General features: G+C 33.7%; 1 protein-coding gene across 1 annotated transcript in view; it reads right to left on the bottom strand.

The window, feature by feature from the left end:
- Nucleotides 1–4,001, bottom strand: part of LOC144447216 (nuclear receptor ROR-alpha A-like) — a 31,751-nt gene extending 27,750 nt beyond the window's left edge. Inside the window, exons 1-2 of the mRNA XM_078137119.1 lie at nt 3,983–4,001; nt 3,084–3,169 (exon numbers count right to left, since the gene is read on the bottom strand). Of these exons, the coding sequence (XP_077993245.1) occupies nt 3,084–3,169; nt 3,983–4,001 (105 nt within the window). The remainder of the gene's footprint in view (nt 1–3,083; nt 3,170–3,982) is intronic.
- Nucleotides 4,002–20,209: the final 16,208 nt, after the last annotated feature.

Raw genomic sequence — 20,209 nt, 5'->3', positions numbered from 1 at the left:
AAAATACAGTAATACAAAATACACACTTCAAGTCTACAATTTTATTAACATTTGTTTTTTTTAAAAAACAAATTGAAATTTTTTTTCTTGCAATTTAATTGATTGATTAGATTGAATACCACTGTTTATACAAAAATGGTACCAATGGTGTTGTAGCACAACTGTACAGCTTGTGTTAGATTGTTTGTAAAATGTTAATCCATGCACCTGCTCATTCATCCTGTTGTTACCTTTTTGCTATGGCACCATCATTTTACTGTTGCCATGTGTGGTATCTTAGTTGCTAGGTGACAGTATGTCATTTTTTTTACAAGTTTATCTACTTATCTTTGACATATACACCATAATTTTTTTGTTGCTATGGCTATGCTGTATATTGCAAAGATAACATCATTTCTTTGTTGCTATGGCTGTGGCGTATATTGCAAAGATAACATCATTTTTTTTGTTGCTATGGCTGTGGTGTATACTGCAAAGATAACATCATTTCTTTGTTGCTATGGCCGTGGTGTATATTGCAAAGATAACATCTGATTTCTTTGTTGCTATGGCCGTGGTGTATATTGCAAAGATAACATCATTTTTTTCTTGCTATGGCTGTGGTGTATATTGCAAAGATAACATCATTTTTTTTGTTGCTATGACTGTGGTGTATATTGCAAAAATAGCAACAGGGATGGGTGGATAAACATAAGAAAAATGTACACATATATGTCTAGCAACAAGACCACACTCATAGCAAAAATCGAATGTTGGTGTTATTGCAAATTATTGTATATTGCACTGGTTGAAAATATCCCAGTTACAGCTGGTACAGGTTTAATATTCATAACAAAAATCACATATTGCAAGAATATTAACAAATTGAAAATATCCCCAATATCAACATGACCCTGTGTAAAACCTTTCCTTACGCTTTTTTTTAAACAAATTTTTTGACAGAAATTATATAATAGTTAATATTTATACATCAGTCAACCACAAATGTCAAAATGAATTTGTATTGAACTTTTTGTACACTTATAAAAAAAATTCCACATTATTTAATAAGGCAAAAAGGATTGTAATATTTAAATATTTAAAAACATCAAACATCGTGAAGCTATCTACAAATATTCAAATCAATCTGTTTAGAACTTTTCCAAAGGCATTACTTAAAGTATGCAATTTACACAGCTAGGAATTCATGGCTGACTTAAGTGTTATAGACATCAATTATTTATTGTGAAGTCAGCGTGTTATAGTTATAGGTTTAACAATACTTAGACGACCTTCACTGTTTCACCTCACAATCCTACCCCTACCAGCGATATTACCTCTATATCACTCTGTTTTGAGCTTCCCTTCCAACCTACTGAATAATGCATCATTTCCAGGTGACTCAAACCAAAATAAAATATCTAACATGTTATTTTCTTTGCCTTCTCTGTGATTTCCCTATTTCCATCTACTTTCCATTCACAGTCAATCAGATAAAGTGTGTTGCCATGGTAACCTGTCACCCTTTACAAGTGTAATAGTAATTTCAATTATCAACAGTATCCTGAATTAGTACTCCATCAAATACCCTTTGAAATATGATATTTTCACATTCCATTAATACTTTCACCATTATAAATGCTATCTTTTGAAATCATACTCATTATTTTGGTGGCATTTTAATCAAAATGTGTTTATGGGTGAAATTAAGTTGTTTGACGTTTAAATCAATTCGAAATTTGACAAAAATTTATTGTACACAGTAATTCAAATTTTTAGTCAGAAGAAATTATGGCTGTGGAAATATTAAAAGCGATATGTTGATAATTTTTTGCATCCTTCAAATTGTAAGGTGAAAATGAAAGCTGATGATAAAATTCTTGAATTTTAAAATTAAACAAAACAATGAAAAATATTACCTTATAAGAAGAAAAAAACTTACAAATTAATTCAAGATGTGATGCCAAAAAATATACACAAGATTTTATCATTTTACAACTGAATTTTCAATAAATCTTTGTATTATTAAATAAATCAAAATTTATGAAAACTAGTACATTGTAGTAACTAGTAATACCTGTGAAACCATACAGGATAGACTTAATTTGTTTTATTTCTCTTAGTTGTCAGAGCTTCAGCGTTCTTACAAATCTAATAAAAAGATGTCGTAACTTTACAAAGAAAAGAGTTATTATGCTTCCTTCCCAGACAACAATACTGATGGTTAGGAATCTAATTTCAACAATTCAATCTGATTTAATCAATAAACACACAGAATGACGACATCTAAGGTAAAAACACACTTTAATTGGATATAACACACTTTGATAGTACTGTTGTTGTTGTAGTTTTGAAAAGGGAATTGTTTGTCTGCCACTTTATGAACAGAGACAAAGAGAAATATAGTGATCAACATGAACATTATTGAAATAGATATGAAATAAATATTAATTAAATTGAATTGTTATGTTTATTCAGAATACCTAGAATTTAAACTAACCAAGTCTCACAAAGTAACATCTGATGTACACCTATAACTGACTAACAGCTCATATTGTAAATATCAATATTCAGACATTGCTTTTGTAGCACTATGCTATAATTGGTTGTTGTAGTCAGACAAAATATGCACTATAATACTATGAAAATAATACAGGAGTACAGAAATGCAGGTACTTTTGTCTACAAACTTGAAAGCGTGTTTTATTATAAAGGAAAAATTCAAAAAGCAGGCATGATGGACTTTTTGAAAAGAGAACAAAATATAACGAGTATGTCTTTCATCAAAAATAAATGTATGTGTTTGTTATAACTCATTATAACATACCATATAATATAACATTTTTTATGTATTATCTTCCTATCTAACAAAAACACTTGTTTTACATGTTATAATTCCAAATTCTCCAAACCTTGTATTCCCCATGTGATATCTCACCAAAGTGAGTCAACACATTTTTAATGATAACTATTCTAAATTCTCTCTACTTTGTAACTTTCATATTATAAGATTCCATCATGACATAATATCACTATGTGCTTGATAATTGGATTGTAATGTAAATTCTCCCTACCACATATGATAAGGTGAAAATTCTCCCTACCTTGCATCCTTCACATGATATGACACCATAGTGAACTCCTGACGATTTATCTCCACATACTTTACATGGTATAATCTCAATTTGAGCTGTCAACAAACAAAAAAAAAAGAAGAAAAATTAATATACCATATAGACATGATATTATTATACACAAAATCACAAGTGGCAATCAATCAATTGTAAGTCCGACATTCAGCAGATACTGTGTCTAAACAAATTCATGTTTTATAATTATTACCACTCTGAGTCTGTTGGTCGACAATCTGTTTTTACAAACCACCCACAAATGAAAGTAAGTCATAAAAAATACTATGGAATATGCACTGCATAAATAATGTTATTACGTATTATGTATATTTTACATATTATTAACCACTGTTAACATGTTAAATTTTCTTAAAGGCCACGTTTACATGTACTACTTAGTAGACCTCAATATTTACATGTTATTCACCACTATTTTGCTTTATTCATATTTTGCTTTGTTCATATTTTGCTTTGTTCGATATTACTAGTTACTACAATGGACTCGTTTTCATAAATCATCACTAAGAGTCGATAGACGAGTAGTGACAACCCTTATGTCACGAGTATTTTCCAGCTGAATGAAGAAAAATATTGGAGAATAACTGAATTATACCAGCACCAATAATATCAAAGAAAAATTATGGAAAGTAGGGGTAATTTTGAACATTTTGACTCCTATTTCGGACATAGCAGAACCAGTGATGTAGACATGTGTTGTCGTTACTTAGACGCGTGTTGTCATTACGTAGCACGACCAGAGTATATATTCTATGAATTGTGACATGTATATTTGCATGATTAAACAAATGTAGCATTTTTGCGTGCACACAACTAAAACTACTATAATAACGTCCCTGAATGACTCAGCTTACCGACAGGCGTAAAGGCCATTTTGTTTACTTTTTATTCAAGATCGTTTTAGTTTTAAGTATCATTTTTGTAATAATTATGGCCTAAAACGGTGTCATACACTCATAATTCAGTATTTCACTTCACGTGCATGATTGTGCGTCCAAGTTGTTATGTTGACCACCACAATTATGTAAATATTATGCTAATTTGGTGAATGAAACGCGTAATGCTGATACCTAGTTAAACAGTAAGGGCGCTTCTGGATTATATATTCATGTGTTCGAATAAGTGAGTAGCACATGACAGGTATAGAATGAGTTAAGTGAGTAGCACATGACAGGTATACAATGTGATAAGTGAGTAGCACATGACAGGTATAGAATGTGATAAGTGAGTAGCACATGACAGGTATAGAATGTGATAAGTGAGTAGCACATGACAGGTATAGAATGTGATAAGTGATTAGCACATGACAGGTATAGAATGTGATAAGTGAGTAGCACATGACAGGTATAGAATGTGATAAGTGAGTAGCACATGACAGGTATAGAATGTGATAAGTGAGTAGCACATGACAGGTATAGAATGTGATAAGTGAGTAGCACATGACAGGTATAGAATATGCATTGTACATTCTGATTATTATATCGCATGCTATGGATTATAAGTATGTGCACACAATTAGTAATAAATAAATAAACAAATATTTCATCAGGTTTTTTAGGAACATGACAAAATATAATCTGTGTCTGAATACAGACTAGCCTCAAACCAGTGGACATTTTGCCAAAGTGTAAATGCATATATTAATTAGTTTTAATTTTGACAATTAAACACATCAAAAAAATATAAACATCTGTTGACTTTAAATTTTACTATTGTCACTAAAACACAAACTATAAATGTCCAAATTGATAATATATCAATCAGCCATACTGAGGTATACACACGGTGTTAACATACATTGTGTTTATCAATTTGTTGTACATAATATTTTGCTTGACTTGTTTGCATCAATTAGTTCAAGGCAAGGTCACTGGAGGGTCATATAAGGTGACACTATCGTTATATATATTAGTAAGAACAGATGGTATGTTCGTTTGTTTGTCTGTTTGTTTGTTTGTTTGTTTGTTTGATTATTTGTTTGTCCCTTTATGTCATTTCATGTGACGGGAAAGTCATAAAAAATATCAAATATTGAAATAAATTTACAATTCATCATCTAAAATCTTTAGTAAGTAATAAATCTGCCAATTACATTAAATGTTTACCTAATCCAACGATTGTCATTGATTCCCAATATAAGAAATATGATGTATAATCACCTGACATGTATTTAGAAAAAAATATTAATAAATGCATAAAATATAAAATTCAAAATAAGTAAATAAACAATAGATAAATATCAAATTTAATATCAATGAATATTAACCCTTGTGACACCGCATCGTTGATATCCGCGACGTAGCACTTTCGCATTCTACGCCACGCTGTTGATATCTGGGTTGATATCAACGACAACAGAGTAATTTGCATATGCTGTCAATAAAGTGACGTAATGTGTTATCGCTGTCCCGTCCTTATGCCTATAATAAGTAATGATGTACACGATGTTATCTTATTAAATATTAACTTAAAATTATTCAGGCAGGAAACTGTCATGTGTTCGATTTTTCTTACTTTTTGCCGCCGAATGCAAATAGCGCCTACTTAGCAATGCCTAATATGGTGGCCGCTATGAATATTGATTTTGACCTTCGACATTATGCTAATATATTGAACGAAGTAAACCCAGAAGACAGAGAGTTTTTTGCTCGACACTTTCTAGAGAGTGATAGCGATGATGATGAAGAATTTTATGTTTTTGAGGGAGTAAATTTTGTCCTAGAATGTATCGAAAACCCTCCCGATAACTTCGACTTTTAGACTGACGTCGTCAATGGCTGGTCCTGCAATCGCGCAATCCTGCCAATGACAAACCACAGATGCCAATGCCGTACGATTACTCCTAGGATGGTTTACATAAACTGCGGAATCTACATTGTTGTCTTTCGTCAGGTTTTTGTTAACAAACAAAGTATTGGATATAATCGTCCGTGAGACATATCGTTATGCTGCTATCTGTAGACTTATAATATGTATGCAGTATTTGTAATATGATATATGCAAATTTGTTTGTATTTACTGTAAACATCGACGGACAGTACTTGTTGATTTTATGATAAATATTTTACCCAACACCCATACAATCTGTATATTAATTTTTACAGCTTATTTCCAATTGTAATCCATGTATTTATCAAAAACTTAAATTTCACATGCTTTTTTGACCAAAAACATTTGTTTTATACCAATTTTCCCTAATTTCTTGGTAAAGTTACTGACCATACATTCATGTAAATTAAAATTCAATATTTCAAAATATTGATATACTTGTAGATGAGACCATATCCCACCTGTTTTGGTGTAAAATGAATACTATCAAAACATTGTGTACAACTGTGTGCATCCTAAAAAGTCCTTGGCCTACAGGGTCATTTGCATGGAAAGTTTATGGCATTTTAAGGGTTAATATCCACAACTGTTGTCTCATTTATATTAACTTAGTTTAAGTACCATACTCTATCAGACCATATGGATATATAATATCTCTATTTTGAGCTAATGGAAATTTGAATTTAAATATCTCATGTCCAAAACCCCACCCCACACTACCATAATCCTCCTAACCCACCCCACTATTTAAATCTTTCCACCCACCCCACACTACCTTAATCCTCCCACCCCCACCCCCCCCCACCCCCCCCCCCCACCCCCCACACACACACACTACCATGATCCTCATACCCCACCCCACTCTACCATAATCCTCCTATCGCATAGTAAATTAAATAATGTAAATCAAATGAATATTGATAATTGTATTTGAGTTAGCATAATATTAAAACTATTGTTACACTACCATATGGGTCGTATATCCCTATTGAAATCACGTGTATACTTCTTATATTTATTTCTGACCTGAAGTTCATGGTCAGATGTCTGTCACACAAGTTCAAGTTCATCTTTATGACGTCATCAATGTGATGTCATCAGTACAAGTAGATTCAATAACATGAACAATTCATAGTTTGTAATCTTCTCTATTTTCAGAAGTTCAAGGTCAGGTCCTGACTTTACAGTCAGATACTCAGTGTAATAAAATAGAAAGTGATTATTTCCATCCAAATTATATTATTTACTTTCTCTTTATACAATTGAAGTCATGAAAACCTGAAACAAAATGTTATTTGGCTCCACAAAAATCATACTAAACATTGCTACATTTTATCATTTAGCTCATCACAACAAAAATTATATTAACACTGCTATATTTTACCAGCTGGCTCAACAAAAATCTTACCAACACTGCTATATTTTACCAGCTGGCATTCTCTTAACAAAAGTCTTACCAACAGTGGTACATTTTACCGTCTGGTTCAACACAAAAGTCTTACCAACAGTGGTACATTTTATCGTCTGGTTCAACCAAATTCTTACCAACAGTGGTACATTTTATTGTCTGGTTCAACAAAAGTCTTACCAACAGTGGTACATTTTACTGTCTGGTTCAACAAAAGTCTTACCAACAGTGGTACATTTTACTGTCTGGTTCAACAAAAGTCTTACCAACAGTGGTACATTTTATTGTCTGGTTCAACAAAAGTCTTACCAACAGTGGTACATTTTATTGTCTGGTTCAACAAAAGTCTTACCAACAGTGGTACATTTTACTGTCTGGTTCAACAAAAGTCTTACCAACAGTGGTACATTTTATTGTCTGGTTCATTAAAGATCTTATTCTTACCAACAACAGAGTGAATAATATGAATAAAGTTTTTGTCAAACCAGACGATATTTTGTTTAAAATTGTGTGATTTGAATTGTATTTTGTTTTGTTTCTTACAGTTCAAATTCAAAGTTTATACTCATAAAATGTTTTATTTCACTATAACAGAAAGTCTACTACACAACATGGTCAAGCAGGCGCAGACACCAATTATGATTTTTAATACAAACAATAAAATTATAATAAACTGGCTGTCTCTTTGTATTTGTGTTGCTGGAAGTTCACATTGACAATTTACCTTCACAGAGATTCTAACATTTCAAGACTACACTAACAAATTCAACCAGAATAGAAAGTATATATTTTGACATGCATAAAAATTAAATATCATTGAACTATGTTTATGTCTTAAATTGTAGAAGAATAAATAGAGTCAGAGTTTGGAAGTGAGAATTTGTAATTCATTGTGACAGCTGACATGTACGACACAAAGTCAAACTGTTAGTCTAAGTGCAGGCTAAAACATAGACTTCAAGATATGTCATGTCAGCAGATATTTAAATTTACCATTCCCTCTCTCTTCATTTGGTTTTATTTCATTGTAATTCAAAGTCTTGATTATTGACTGAATTTGTAGTTGACTGATGACAGCTGCAGTGCTTTTAGTAAAGTAGAATATGTGAGCCGCCGCAAGCGAAAAGGGACCTTAGCAGCTCGCACATAAAATCGATATATTGGCGTTTAAAGTAACAATGTTGCAAAGTTGAAAACGTAGTGAAAATACCGCCAATTTCTACGATGTCAAAAAATGATTTTTTGCTTAATTAAATACATGTAGCAACTTTCTTTCCTAACGAAATGCAATACACATATACAGTGTTTCATTGACTAAAAATGTGTCATTTTGTTTAATTACTGCCCAATACCTTTGGCGAGTACATCTGGCACCCCTGCAAAGTAATGGTGTGTACAGTTTCTCATCACGCATGCTCAGTCACTTAGTTTGCACTGTCCAACTGAAGTTTACACGTCGCAGTAGTTGGCCAATAGTTTGAGCCAAATTTCTGAATTTAGTGTTCAGTTGGGACAGGTTTCCTTTTTTTTTGATCTTTCACGATATCTCCCAACCTCACAGTCGGTTTCAGCCAGTTTATTTGCATCAGTATGTTGTTCCAGGACAGGGATGAGCAACAGTCAGATGTTCAGGATTCGGAAGTAGCCAAGGTTGACGATTTTGGTCAAGTTACGATCGAACCAAAGATTTTCGCTGAATTAGGCGCGAAGCCAGAGTTAACGCGACCTAAGAAGACAACCCAGATTAGAAGACAAGGGACCAAAGTTCAGGGGCAGCTCGACGAACTTTTGGGTCAAGTGCAAGTGTTAACCAGTCAGTTATACGCCTTCATGAACATTTCCCGCCAGAAGAGTGACGTCACTATATATGGAGCCAGTTGTTCAGTCGCATGGCGGACACAACAGCAGCTGATCAACGATGGCGTGACACAGTGTCCTTTTAAGGACAAAGTACCCAGAGACCAAATGAAAGATGTCTGGTCGTAGTTACCCATAGTGTGCCTAATATTAGCAGTTCCTTTCATTTTCGTTCTGAGGCATGTTACCTGTGTTACCGTCGTATATACCGACCGTATGCCATACGTGTGTTGCCTTTGACGATTTGAGCAATGCACTCATTTTTATTAACCCTGTCAGTACGCTACTTGGCTGTGCCAGTTCGTATCTTCTTCTGGCCAGGTGGCAATATTTTGTAGTCGAACTTTCCTTTACAAGTTGTGGATTACAATTGATAAAAATATAGAGAAGTTCTAGTTTACTTTACAAATACAGCCTAGTGTAGATTACTATAATACAGGGATGGACTAGTTGAAGTTTTTTCTAGATACAAATATATACAAGTTGTAATTTACCATACATACAAGTATAGTCTAGGTTTAGTTTACTGTGCATATGAGTGTAAACTGTTTGTACTTTACATGTCTACATACAAGTATAGACAAATTGTACTTTACGGTCGATACAAATTTACACAAGTTATATTTTACTGCAGATACAGGTATAGAATAGTTGTGATTTACTGTACATTCACGCATAGGCCATTTGTAATTTACTGCAGATGCAGGTATACATGTAGACCTGTGTTAACTGTAGATAAAAGTATAGACTAGTTTTAATGTACTGTAGACAAACGTATAGACTATACATACTCTACTTTAGGTACAAATATAGACTTGCAGTAGTTACTCTAAAACATGTAGAGACTAGTTGTGGTTTATTGTATTTTATCTATACAGCCTATTTACAGTTTATTATATACAATTATACATAAATGTATAAAAACGTACTTTACTATCAATACAAGCAGGCAATGCTGTGGTTACAAATATAGACGAATTGTACTTTACTGTTGCCACAGGTATGGACTGGTTGTAGTGTATTGTTGATACAAGTGTAGACTAGTTGTGGTTTACTTTTGATTCAGGTATAGACACATTGCAGTTTATTGCAGATACAAGTATAGATAAAATGTAATTTATTGTACATGTAGATGCTAGTATCGATAAGTTGTAGTTTACTATTGATATAGGTATAGACTAGTTGTAGTTTACTGTAGATACTGGTGTGGACATGTTGTAGTTTACTGTAGATACTAGTATGGACTAGTTGTAGTTTACTGTAGATACTAGTATGGATAGAATGTAATTTGCTGTACATGCTGGTATCGATAAGTTGTAGTTTACTTTTGATACAAGTATCGTCTAGTTGTAGTTTACTGTAGATACTAGTATAGTCAAGTTGTAGTTTACTGTGGATGCAAGTATAGACTAGTTGTAATTTACTGTAGATACTGGTATAGACTAGTTGTGATTTACTGTAGATGCCGGTATCGATAAGTTGTAGGTTACTGTAGATACTGATACGAACTGGTTGTAATTTGCTGTAGATACTAGTATCAATAAGTTGTGGTTTACTGTTGATGCAAGTGTGGACTGGTTGTGGTTTACTGTAGATACTGGTGTAGACTAGTTGTGGTTTACTGTAGATGCTGGTATAGACTAGTTGTAGTTTACTGTAGATGCTAGTATCGATAAGTTGTAGTTTACTGTAGATGCTAGTGTCGATACGTTGTAGTTTATTGTAGATGCTAGTATAGGCTAGTTGTAGTTTACTGTAGATACTAGTATAGATAAGATGTAATTTGCTGTAGCTACTGGTATCGATAAGTTGTAGTTTACTGTTGATGCAAGTATAGGCAAGTTGTGGTTTACTGTGATACAAGTATAGACAAGTTGTAGTTTACTGTGATAAAAGTATAGACAAGTTGTAGTTTACTGTGATACAAGTATAGACAAGTTGTAGTTTACTGTGATACAAGTATAGACAGGTTGTAATTTACTGTGATACATGTATAGACAAGTTGTAGTTTACTGTGATACATGTATAGACGGGTTGTGGTTTACTGTGATACAAGTATAGACAAGTTGTAGTTTACTGAAGGTACTAGTATAGACAAGTTGTAGTTTGCTGTAGATACTGGTATAGACTAGTTGTAGTTTACTGTAGATGCTGGTATCGATAAGTTGTAGTTTACTGTAGATACTGGTATGGACAGGTTGTTGTTTACTGTGATACAAGTATAGACATGTTGTAGTTTACTGTACATACTGGTATAGACTAGTTGTAGTTTACCTCAGATACAAGTATTGACTACGTGTAGTTTACTGTTGATATATTTATTGTCTAGTTGTAGTTTACAAGTACTATAAATACTGGTATAGACTAGTTGAAATTTACTATAGATACAACTGTAGATAAGTAGTAGTTTACTATAGGTACAATAATAGCACGATACCTTCGTGTGCCATGGCCAATTTTCCTAAGTACAGTACTCATGTTTCGCTTGCCATTTTGAGCCTTTTGGTGTCGGGCTTTAGTCATATTTCGCTGATTTTTCAAAGTACCGTCAGTACACTTCTTGGCCGTGCCAGTTCGTACCTTGTTCTTGCCAGGTGTCAATATTTTGTAGTCAAATTTTTTCCCGATAGTTTCGTTCTCCAATTTTAATAAGTAACAGTACTCGTATTTCACTCGCCATTGTGAGCCTTTTATTGTAAGGCTTCAGTCCAATTTCGCTGACTATTTGCAGCTAGCCTGGACCCTGTTAGTGTGCTTACTTTTTCGGGTCAGTTTATGTCACAGGACATTTGTAGTACTGTACCCACCTTTTGCTCATTTTTGAGCCTTTTATTGTAAGGCTTCAGTCAAAATTCGCTGACTATTTGCTGCTATCCTGGACCTTGTTAGTGTGCTTACCTTTTGGGGTCAGTTTATGTCACAGGACATTTGTAGTACTGTACCCACCTTTTGCTCATTTTTTTGAGCCTTTTATTGTAAGGCTTCAGTCAAATTTCGCTGACTATTTGCTGCTAGCCTGGACCTAGTTAGTGTGCTTACCTTTTGGGGTCAGTTTATGTCACAGGACATTTGTAGTACTATACCCACCTTTTGCTCATTTTTGAGCCTTTTATTGTAAGGCTTCAGTCAAATTTCGCTGACTATTTGCTGCTAGCCTGGACCTCGTTAGTGTGCTTACTTTTTCGGTCCAGTTTACGTCACAGGACATTTGTAGTACTGTACCCACATTTTGCTCATTTTTGAGCCTTTTATTGTAAGGCTTCAGTCAAATTTCGCTGACTATTTGCTGCTAGCCTGAACCTCATTAGTGTGCTTACTTTTTCGGGTCAGTTTTCGTCACAGGACATTTGTAGTACTGTACCCACATTTTGCTCATTTTTGAGCCTTTTATTGTAAGGCTTCAGTCAAATTTCGCTGACTATTTGCTGCTAGCCTGGACCTCGTTAGTGTGCTTACCTTTTGGGGTCAGTTTACGTCACAGGACATTTGTAGTACTGTACCCACATTTTGCTAATTTTTGAGCCTTTTATTGTAAGGCTTCAGTCAAATTTCGCTGACTTTTTGCTGCTAGCCTGGACCTCGTTAGTGTGCTTACCTTTTGGGGTCAGTTTACGTCACAGGACATTTGTAGTACTGTACCCACATTTTGCTCATTTTTGAGCCTTTTATTGTAAGGCTTCAGTCAAATTTCGCTGACTATTTGCTGCTAGCCTGGACCTCGTTAGTGTGCTTACCTTTTGGGGTCAGTTTTCGTCACAGGACATTTGTAGTACTGTACCCACATTTTGCTAATTTTTGAGCCTTTTATTGTAAGGCTTCAGTCAAATTCCACTGACTATTTGCTGCTAGCCTGGACCTCGTTAGTGTGCTTTTTTTCAGGTCAGTTTACATCACAGGACATTTGTAGTACTGTACCCACATTTTGCTCATTTTTGAGCCTTTTATTGTAAGGCTTCAGTCAAATTTCGCTGACTATTTGCTGCTAGCCTGGACCTCGTTAGTGTGCTTACCTTTTGGGGTCAGTTTACGTCACAGGACATTTGTAGTACTGTACCCACATTTTGCTCATTTTTGAGCCTTTTATTGTAAGGCTTCAGTCAAATTTCGCTGACTATTTGCTGCTAGCCCGGACCTCGTTAGTGTACTTATTTTTTCGTAAGTTTGGGTGAGCTAGTTCCTTTTGGTGAGCTAGTTTCTCGTTCACTTTTACAGTTATGTATGTTTGAGCTTTTACAGCCATTTTGTTTTGTCTCCTTTTCAATTTTATACAGGCATGCTGGTTTTTTTTTCCCTTTCACTTTCATTTTTGTTTTTGGTTCCCTTAATATCTTTATTTTCATTACTTTTTGACATTACTTTTATCTTTATTTTATTATCACAATTTTTATCTTAAACCTTTCTGTGCCTAATTCTATTTTCTGTTTCTTTTTAAATTTTTTGTCCATTTTATCTCTCTGGCGGTCTCAGAATTCTTTTCTCCTGTTTGGTGGAGTACAATAAAGTACTTCCGGTATTTTGCCGCCAGAGATGTGTTGTGTGAGCTTTGTGTGTGAGTGAGGGAGTAATTGACTAAAAATGTGTCATTTTGTTTAATTACTGCCCAATACCTTTGGCGAGTACATCTGGCACCCCTGCAAAGTAATGGTGTGTACAGTTTCTCATCACGCATGCTCAGTCACTTAGTTTGCACTGTCCAACTGAAGTTTACACGTCGCAGTAGTTGGCCAATAGTTTGAGCCAAATTTCTGAATTTAGTGTTCAGTTGGGACAGGTTTCCTTTTTTTTCCCACCCACCCTCTCCCATTCCTTCATTTATTTGATATGTTTGTATTTTTTACTTGTTTAGTTATTCATTTATTTATTTATATCTCCGTTACCAGTCGCAGTATTTTGTCTTACTTTGTGTATTTTCACTGAGTTCAGTTTCCTTTATTATTTCATTATTCATTCAATAACTTTTGCCTGTTTTGTAGTTGAGTTTCCAACTGTTTACGATCAGTTTTGTAATTTTTCAGACCTCTTTTCAGGTGTTTTTTCAACTTGTTAGCACTTGTCAGGTTACTTTCATAGTAGCCTCTAGCAGTGTCATAGTATTTTGTCACCGTTTGGTGGAGTACAATAAAGTACTTCCGGTATTTTGCCGCCAGAGATGTGTTGTGTGAGCTTTGTGTGTGAGTGAGGGAGTAATTATATGTATCTTTGAGGGATAAACAATTTTTTATTAGGCGTATTTTACAAGATAACAGAGCGTCGACTCTACGTAAGTGTTATCTGAAATTTGCATATGAATACAAAATTGCGCTTAGGGTTTGATTGTAGAAGATTGCGTTGTTCATATACGATCTCGTCTGGAGAAAGTTTCCCTGTCAATATTTGTTTATGCCATGGCGATGAACTATCACGTTGATCCTGATTTAGACATTGAATTACAAGAATTACTTGAGGACTCACAGAAGGAACTTCTCGGTAGCAGCGGAGAAGACAGCGACTCTGAGCCTCAGATAATTTCGGCAGATGACGAAGTGTCAAATAGGTCACCTTCCTTACCCCATTCCAACCCCAACAACAGTGATGACAACGACGACGACGATGATGATGATGACTTGACAGAGCAAGAACCATTAGAAACTGAGGAGCTTGCCCTAAGATATTCTCAAGATTTTGAAAGCGATGGCCATGCCAGACGTGACAAGGATTCGTTGGACCGAGCCGACGTTCAGAAAACTGTACAAGAGGGCTGCAAGTGTGTCGATCGGAATTGCTATCAACATATCGGGGTCGACAAAATATTTGACTACAGGCTCAATATGGCAGAGTTCACAGCTACAGAGCGAGATCTCCTAATCCTTGCGAAACTTGAAATGATGGAAGTGGCCGGTAAAACGAAACAGGGACGGAAACGGGATCGCCAGTCTTTTGAGTACTTGTTTGATGGCCATGAAGTTTGTCGTGAAACATGGCGTTACATTCACTTTATTGGTAAGTAGACTACGGCGTGTACATATCGTGTTTATCAGTCACATTACTTTGATGCATAAATACTAATGTAGAAACTGAAAGGATGTGTAATATAAATTTTGATGTTTGGAAATCCGACTGCTATGTTGTTAATTCTCGTGGGAACGACTCAAATAATCGTAGTTTGTTTGTTGTTGTACGTTTGTAAACAAACACAATCCTTTCGAATTCAGACATTTTCGCCGCCCATGTGTTGAGTTACTGTTTTTTGTATGTGTGTAATAAAGCCAAATATGTGAATATTACTAGATATTATCATATAAAAAGTATACAGTATTTAGTGGTTGATGTTCACTGCTTGTCAGCCATTTACATAACCGAATCTGACTCTGTTGCCGTCGGCCTTATGTCATAGTTCAGAACGAACTCGACGAGTCCTATCCTGCGACGTACATATGCTTGCTGACTAGCCAGTCTTTGGTCTGTCGCCCTGCCATTGCAACCCCATAAAGTTTTGTATTTCAACGTATGCTTTAATTAATTTTTGCCTCCAATAAATATGACATCTTACATCATTATGTTACTACATTTAATAGATGATTATAATATTAAATGGACAACAGTTTATTGTTTGATTTGGTTTTTCATAATTGTTTTCTATGTGTGGTAAATTGCAATTTTTGATTGTTTTATATTTTGCTGAATGTCGTTGGTCAAAACTATTTTTTCTTGAAATTGTTTGAAATATATTATATTACATTTGATGATTTTTTAAGATTACATTTTAAATATCATTGGTGAAATCCTCCAAATTGATTAATTTGTAAATTATGTTGATCTGACCTTCCTAACATTTTTTTGACTTACTGCATTCATCATTATTTTGCTTAGTCATGTATTAATTTTAAGCCATTATTTTATTCAATTTAATAACACACTAAATTGTCCTTTTCTTTATTCATACATGTTGACTATTTGTATTGTAATAACTATTTTATATCCTGTTATGTTGTTAGGTCCAAAAGCATTCAAGAATATCCTGAAGCATTACAAATTAAATGGTGTGACACCACGTGATCATGGCAATAAGGGAAGACGTCCTCATAATGCTTATTCTTATGAGGTGAGTTTCTGTTTTCCCTTTTGAATTTATACTTTCTTTTATTTAGCTATGTCTATACCGAGATGAGAACCAGTGTTATCAAACAATGTTGCCAAATATACCATATATCAAACTACATCAATTACAGTCATTTAGGTTTCAGTGGTGGTACAATGTAGCTTTCAGAAAGTACTCTGATACAATCTTTAAACTTCCCTTGACTAGTTAGTATTCAACACAAAACAGTCTTATCTAAGGGTGAGATCAATAGCTCAAATTTCAATGTATTATGTAGGATAAAACTAAATTGTTGTAGTTTGAGGGTAAGGTTTTTAACCATTTCAGTTCTACAAGATTAATTTTACTTTGAATAGAATCTGTTCAGTACCCCAAAATATATGTAGAAATATCATTTTTAACTATCAAATCACAGAAATGGAAGAATTTCCATTTTAATAAATGTATGGATCTAAAATACATCGAAGTGTTGATAAAAGATATTTATTTTTTCCATGCTACAACATAGTACATACTAGCTTTGTATTCATAGCACTACATACTACTACATACTATTGAAATTGTTTGCTGTCTGAAACAATTTGGGCAAATTAAGTTAGAAAGTGACAGGGTGGGGGAGAGGGAGTTGGGGATTTCTGAGGTTTAACTAAAAAAAATTAGGTTTTTATTCAACATTGGACATATTGATCTTGTCCATAAGTATGACTTTGGGATTTGTTTAAGAAGTAAAACTAATACTCTGATAACTCATGTTAAGATACCTATTTAGTGAGATGATATTTTACTAAGTAGAAATGTAACAATGTTTATATTCTGTTCATGGTTGAATAATTATTGCTGTATATACTGCTACACACAATACCAACCTGATCATTTGGATATTAAAATGTTAATTTTTTTTTGGGTCACGCAGGTCATTCATGGTGTTGTCAAGTTTCTTCAGAGATATGGAGATGAGGTAGGGTTGCCAATGCCAGCAGCTCCTCGTGGTAGAGATGGTGTTCCACCTGTGTATCTTCCTTCAAGTGACTCAAAGTTTAATGTGTTTGAACACTATGTCAAATCTTGTTGCGAAAAAAATCTAACTGCAGTAGGTGAGAGTACATTCAGAAGTGTCTGGAATAGTTGCCTTCCTCATATACAATGTATGACCCCTCAGACTGATGTCTGTTATAAATGTGAGGACTTCAGAAAGAAAATACAGTTTTCTTTCAGTGAACAAGACAAACTCACATATACAGAACAGTATCATTCCCATGTAATTAAAGCACAACAGGAAAGAGAATTTCTCAATACATGTATTAAAGACGCTAAGGTTGAAATGGATAGTTGTGATGTTGACTTCACTGAAGGAAATGTTTCTCCGTGCTCTACAAATTTAAGTCATGTCCATTATACATTTGATTTTGCTCAATCATTTATGTTACCACATCAATCAAGACAAGTTGGACCTTTATATTTTTTGAACCCTTTACGTGTAAATTGTTTTGGTATTTGTTGTGAAGGTGTTAAGAAACAAGTTAATTATTTATTTGACGAGACTGAAACAATTGAACCCGATGGTAAAAAGTGTCATGGTCCTAACAATGTTGTGAGCATCCTAGATCACTACTTGCATCATTCTAGTTTTGGTGAGGAGAAAAGTTCCTTCCATGCTGACAATTGTGCTGGACAAAATAAGAACAAAACTTTAATTCATTATTTTTGTTACAGGTGCAGTACAGGTTTAAATAAGGAAATAGATTATCATTTTATGCAAGTGGGTCACACAAAGTGCATATGTGACGCTTGTTTTGGTAAGATCAGACAGCTATATCGTAGGTCTGATGTTGATACTGTGTATCAGCTTGCTGAAGTTGTAGATAAAAGTGCCAGAATTAATGAGGTTGTAACTTATAAGAGTCCATCTGGTGTTCCCACTTTTAATTGGTATGAATGGGATAAGTTTTTATTGAATTATTTGAAGCCATTGAGAGGTATTAGTAAGTATCATCATTTTCGTTTTACATCAACTGATCCTGGAGTAGTTTATTGTAAATTTCATGTTACTGATACAACTGAGGACAGGGTATGTTTGTTAAGGCGTGGTGTTTCATGGCCTCCTCCAGTAAACATCAGGCCAAATTTGTTATCTGCCGGGGGTCTTAGCCGACAACGTCACAGGGAGTTACATCAACAGATATTACCCTATGTCAGAGAGCCATTTAGAGAAGAGTTCTGTCCATTGTATGAATAGAATATTTTATGAATAGAGAATTGTTCTCCTTGGTAGTTAAGTTCAAGAGAAGAATAACTCTACCCTACTACAATGGAACAACTCTATTACAAATTCCCAATAGAGTTTGTAGTAAATGGTTGTGTGAAAAGAATAGATTAAACAATGTATTTGTGTAAATATGCAATAAATGTCCAGAGTATTTTAAACCTATATTGTTGTTGTTGTTGTTGTTGTTGTTGTTGGTTTGTATTTGTTTTCTTGTCATTCACTTTCATCCATGTTTGACAGTCTACACCTTCAGGTTGTGAATGTTAACTTTCTCACACGGACTTATCACTAATGATATATATATATATATATATATATATATATATATATATATATATATATATATATATATATATATATATATATATATATATATATATATATATATATATATATATATATATATATATATATATATATATATATATATATATATATATATATATATATGGGGATATTTACCAGGGCTAAAAGGGAACTAAAACATTGTCAAATTGTCAATATAACAATTACTCTGCCAATGCAGGGGGTCATGAAGCCCTGATATTCAAGAAAAGAGGACAGACAGCCGTTACATACCCATCCCCCCTATTTCATGAAAATGGAACAGTCCCATCGCAAAAATTTTCAGTTCTCTTCAAAGATGAAATATACATGTTTATATATGCATAAATAAGGTCAAATACCTATAAGAACAACGGGTTTAGTACAGCATGTTGAGATGTTCACCTATACATAATGCCTACACATGCTTGAAAGGAAATAGATGTGAGGTCAAGGGTCATTACCCAAAGTTCATGACCTTATACACAGAGATAGGGGTAGCATTGGTGTACGTGTCATATATCAAATCAAAGCACGTCATACGAGCTTTCACAAAATAATGAAAACTGAAAATCGAAAATTTTGTCCATAAGGTCCCTTTTCGCTTGCGGCGGCCCATGTAGTGATTACCAATATTTTGATACAAACAATATTCACTATCTCCTCTCCTTATATTTGTTCTCTCTGTAAAAGGTGAAGGTCAGGGCAAAACATTACCTAAAGACTACATCACGTAAACAGCTGTTGGTTGCCAATGTAAAGAACATGTTAGGTGATGTATGGTTGGTGTGAATATTGTAATTTGTAAAGTATAGCATATGTGTATTTTATTAGGTTACATATTATTAATGACATCAAAGTAACATAGTATATGTGTATTTTATTAGGTTACATAATGACATCAAAGTAACATAGTATATGTGTATTTTATTAGGTTACATAATGACATTAAAGTAACATAGTATATGTGTATTTTATTAGGTTACATAATGACATCAAAGTAACATAGTATATGTGTATTTTATTAGGTTACATAATGACATCAAAGTAACATAGTATATGTGTATTTTATTAGGTTCCATAATGACATCAAAGTAACATAGTATATGTGTATTTTATTAGGTTACATAATGACATCAAAGTAACATAGTATATGTGTATTTTATTAGGTTACATAATGACATCAAAGTAACATAGTATATGTGTATTTTATTAGGTTACATAATGACATCAAAGTAACATAGTACATGTGTATTTTATTAGGTTACATAATGACATCAAAGTAACATAGTATATGTGTATTTTATTAGGTTACATAA

The sequence above is a fragment of the Glandiceps talaboti genome, chromosome 16 (assembly GCF_964340395.1).
Source record: "Glandiceps talaboti chromosome 16, keGlaTala1.1, whole genome shotgun sequence".
In the NCBI taxonomy this organism is placed as follows: Eukaryota; Metazoa; Hemichordata; class Enteropneusta; family Spengelidae; genus Glandiceps; species Glandiceps talaboti.
The sequence above is the reverse complement of the archived record's forward strand: the minus strand, read 5'-3'. Positions and strand labels throughout refer to the sequence as shown.